The following is a 4,164-nucleotide window of genomic DNA, read 5'->3' as shown; positions in this document are numbered from 1 at the left end:
ATTAGCTTAACTTATCTCCTACACCTAACAAGATTAATGTTTTATTACAAGCCCTTTATGTAGCACTTTGTCAGAGGCTTTCTGAAAATCCAGATACAATAAATCTACACCCTTACCCTCATTTACATAAGCGGTAACCTTTTCAAAGAATGTCAAAAGATTTGTAAGGCAAGATTTTCCCTTAGTGAAACCTTGTTGACTATCCAATACAATTCTAAACTTTGTTTTAAAAGACTCTTGCAAAGCATCTTTTATCATACTTTTACAAAACCAATAATTACTGGGACAATATCTATCACCTCCCTCGAAAATAGGAGTAACATTAACTAACTTGTAATCCTTTGGTACCTGCCCACTATTTAAGGGCTTATAAAAAATAGTAGCAAGTGGCTCACATATCCAATCCTTAACCTCCTTCAAAACCCTTGGGGAAATATTATCTGGCACAGTAGTCTTAACATTTTTTTAAACTTCTCATTTTTTCTTAATAAGTTCAAAATTAATGCAGTTATATTGTTTGATCTTGTTTCCATTTATCAACTGTTCAAGATGATTAATACTGTTTAATTCTTCATCAGCAAAAAACTGGAAAACAAAAACTTGATGTTTATCAAGATACAAAATAATGCATATAAAATTCCTGAACCATACAATAGAAAGCTATAATACTCGTACTGTAATTACAGTATAACCATGTTAAATGTAATAAAACCAACAACAATATTTTGAACATACTATAAGGTGTTGTCTAACATTTAATTAAGATTTTATCTAACCCCTATAACTTGATAAAACATATAGAATTAGCAACAGCCAAAAAACAAACATAATAAGGTTAGAGAAAGTTCATTAATAACAATACGACTTAGAAAAAGAAGTTAAAACAGTGGTAAAATATATGACAAAATATTTAGCAAATATTAATGTAACTTACCTACTAATGTAGCTAATATTAACTATAAATAGTAGTCATTGTCAACAACCTGATACGGTTGCCAAAAGAAAAGGCCACTAAGCCGTTGTTGTTTTCTTACAGAAACGTCAGCCCAAACACACACCACTATTTCATAAGCTTTCAGCTCACCTCTTAATACTAACATTAGTATACTTTGAAGCTACTAAGATCATTATTTACCGACCAGTTTAAATTAAGTGCTAACATTTATCACTTCTCCTAAGCTCCGTACATGACATCTATCTAGACAATTTACTTGTTAATCCACACATACTCTTAATAATCTCTTCCTTATTATTTGCACCCTATCAGAATTTCTTGTCCAGAATAGAGAAGAGTTACTCAATAATTTATGTTTTTAAAGCCCTGTAGTGGTTCTTTGTACCCAAGTATTCCTTATCAGATTGAACAGGAATGACAAAAACGGAATCTTCCTTACTGCCTGCTACTAATATCTGAACCTTTGATAACCAGTAAGCGAGTTCTCATTCTAGTTTCCTGTGCAAATACAACACAAATTTGTCCCTAGAATTTATAAGAGAATCCACTCTTGAGAATCCTTTCCTTTCAAATTTTCATTATAACAGCTAGAGATTCATATCCTTATTGAGCGTAACTTAAAGTAAACTCACTTCTGTTTTTTTCACAAGGGTACACTAATCGTGTGTACCTTGACTGTAATGAAACCTTAGTTTAACTACATACAAACAAGTTTGATTAGTAAGATATATTAGGTTTGAGAACTGTAACTGTCTGCAAGGTATACTTGTGTGGAATTAGTTAAAATGTTAAACGTTTCCATGAAAAATGGGCTTGTCCGTAGGAATCAGTTTAATAATAGCACGATATTTGTTATTATAAAGTACATTATAAAGTACATTTTGGAACCTTTGCAATTATTATTTAAGTCCAATGATTTAAATAACTATAAGTAATTGGCCAATAATAGTTCTAAATCCTTAAATTATCTGGAAATGTTGGTTTTGTGGAGAATATTTATTTGATTAAAACCGACCTGAACAGTTTTAGAATGAAAAATACAAGTTTAAATACTGATAATGGAAATTTACTTTCACTTCAGATTTGTACAAATGGATGGACATAACAATGCATGGTTTCTTAAGTATTGATTTATTTAATAAGTTCAGAGATAAGCTATCATATGGTTCCTAATTTGAAATATCTAAGCTTTGAAGACAGGTTCAAAGATGTGAACTTCTTTTCTACAGAGCACATGTAACCCACATGATGTGGTGTGTGAACGTTGTTCAATAATTTCATCTTCATGTTGAGGTGGTTTATTTCTTGTATACTGGTGTCTGATAGAGTAGCTTTAAAGACCCGATTGATCTTCTTCTACCTTGATCATTATGTACCACCCCATTAATTATACAATTTATGTTGGTTAGAAAAATACTCTTTACCATAACTTGGTTCCTATATTGTTCTTTAAATATCTTAACAATATACTTTTATTCAATTTAACTTAAACATATATATAATGAATACCACATGTTGTACAATACTCTCGGATATAGAATACTACTAAAAATGTAGGCCTAACGTAACGAGAACACAACAAATTCAACGACAACGCACTGTCTCCTAGGCCTAACATGCGTTATTTTTTCGATTACTTATGCGAATTTTAACATACCAAATCATTATGAAACTTAAAGTTTTACCTACTGCTAATCAAAGTAAAATAAAATGAAAATAAGCCCTACAATATTTCTAAAACAACTGGTTATAATGATTAATATATTTTAACAGAACTTGGCAAACCATTATGATTTTACAAAAATTATATTCTGTTAAACTCGGAAAATCTAACACATTAATCTTATTATTGTACTAACCTATTTATAAAGCAATTTCAAAATTTATGTCAACGAGTCATTAAAACTTCCTTTGATTTCTAATTATTTTCATATTAAATTAACATTATTTCATTAGATTATTAAATCAACAAAACTTTTATCACCTGTTTGCTTCCGACTTCAGTTTAGACATCTCGCGCGCTGTACTCTTCTTTTACAGTTTTAGTTTTAACTTCAAGGCCGTGAAAATATTCGACAAGTTTCAACCAAAGGGTTTTATTTTAAAATCCATTATATGGTACAAATTTTACAACACTTTCTAAGTTTTATATTTAAGATAAAACAATAATTGCATTCATCCCAGCAAAGAGAAGTTCCATACGTACACCTTACTAGTATCAATCTAGACTAGTAGTAATACTAATAGTCTTACTATTAGCTCTTACATCATAGGTGATCAATGGTGACACGTACATACTTCTAACAATTTAACTTATATAAATAGCAACATTTGTTGCAAGTTGCCAAAGACAACGTGAGTGACTCAGCAAATAGCACCAACAACAAAAAATAACTTAATATTACATATGCGCCTATTTTGTAAATTTAAATTTAATAATTTTATAAAGTTTCGTGTACGAGTTACGAACTCGCCCCAAAATCTCAATGATAATGATGTATCTCTATTAGTATTAACCCTCATAAAACTTGAAATCGTTCTTTTGATCATATTTGTTATTACACATATTTTTGAGAATGTTTTCACACATAAAAATAATCTTCATAACATACGTTGATAAATTCAATCTTACTATATACACAAGTAACTTATTTTCATTGTCTGAGAAAAACCACAATCCCGCTAGTACCAGTACCAACATAATACACTAGGTAGCGCGACACTTGAAATACGCTAGCTCTCAACGATCAAATTGCATTTTAATCTAAATAAAATCACACAACACTATTCTGTGAGTAAAATACAATACACAACTAATAATTCATATCAGCGAATATTTTATGAAATAAAAAAATTTCTATTAAATAATAAACTCCGTGTATTTAATATATATAATTTTTTGAAAGTTTACATCTAAAATTTGTTTTTTCAAGGATTTGTTATGCAGCAAATGGTTTACATTTTTAAACAACCAAAGAATGGCTTGCCTTGAGCGTGAGGTGTTGAAATGTCGTTCTTGAATCAATGCTACTAAGCCCAGGGCAAACTCTCTGTTAAAACTGAGAAGTATCAGTAAACCTATGTTACGACAGCGAAAGTTGCGTGACGCTGGGAGCATGCGCGCTGGAGTTTCTCGAATGTTCATGAATTTGCCAGGCAGTTCGAGTGTGATTTAGATGCCCCCTTTTTAGTATATAAGCCTGGCGAGA

The 4,164-nt window shown here is 30.6% G+C and overlaps 1 protein-coding gene across 4 annotated transcripts in view; it reads right to left on the bottom strand.

The window, feature by feature from the left end:
- The window catches only part of LOC106474538, a 19,752-nt gene extending 16,120 nt beyond the window's left edge, over window positions 1-3,632 (bottom strand). For 3 of the 4 annotated variants that reach the window (XM_022402862.1, XM_022402863.1, XM_013935229.2), the window contains exon 1: window positions 2,940-3,578. In XM_022402862.1, the coding sequence (XP_022258570.1) occupies window positions 2,940-2,968 (29 nt within the window). In that variant the 5' untranslated portion in view covers window positions 2,969-3,578. The other variant, XM_022402864.1, reaches the window with a different exon arrangement.
- Window positions 3,633-4,164: the final 532 nt, after the last annotated feature.

This window comes from Limulus polyphemus, unplaced genomic scaffold (assembly GCF_000517525.1).
Source record: "Limulus polyphemus unplaced genomic scaffold, Limulus_polyphemus-2.1.2 Scaffold7334, whole genome shotgun sequence".
NCBI lineage: Eukaryota > Metazoa > Arthropoda > Merostomata > Xiphosura > Limulidae > Limulus > Limulus polyphemus.
This window is presented reverse-complemented; position numbering and strand designations above follow the sequence as displayed.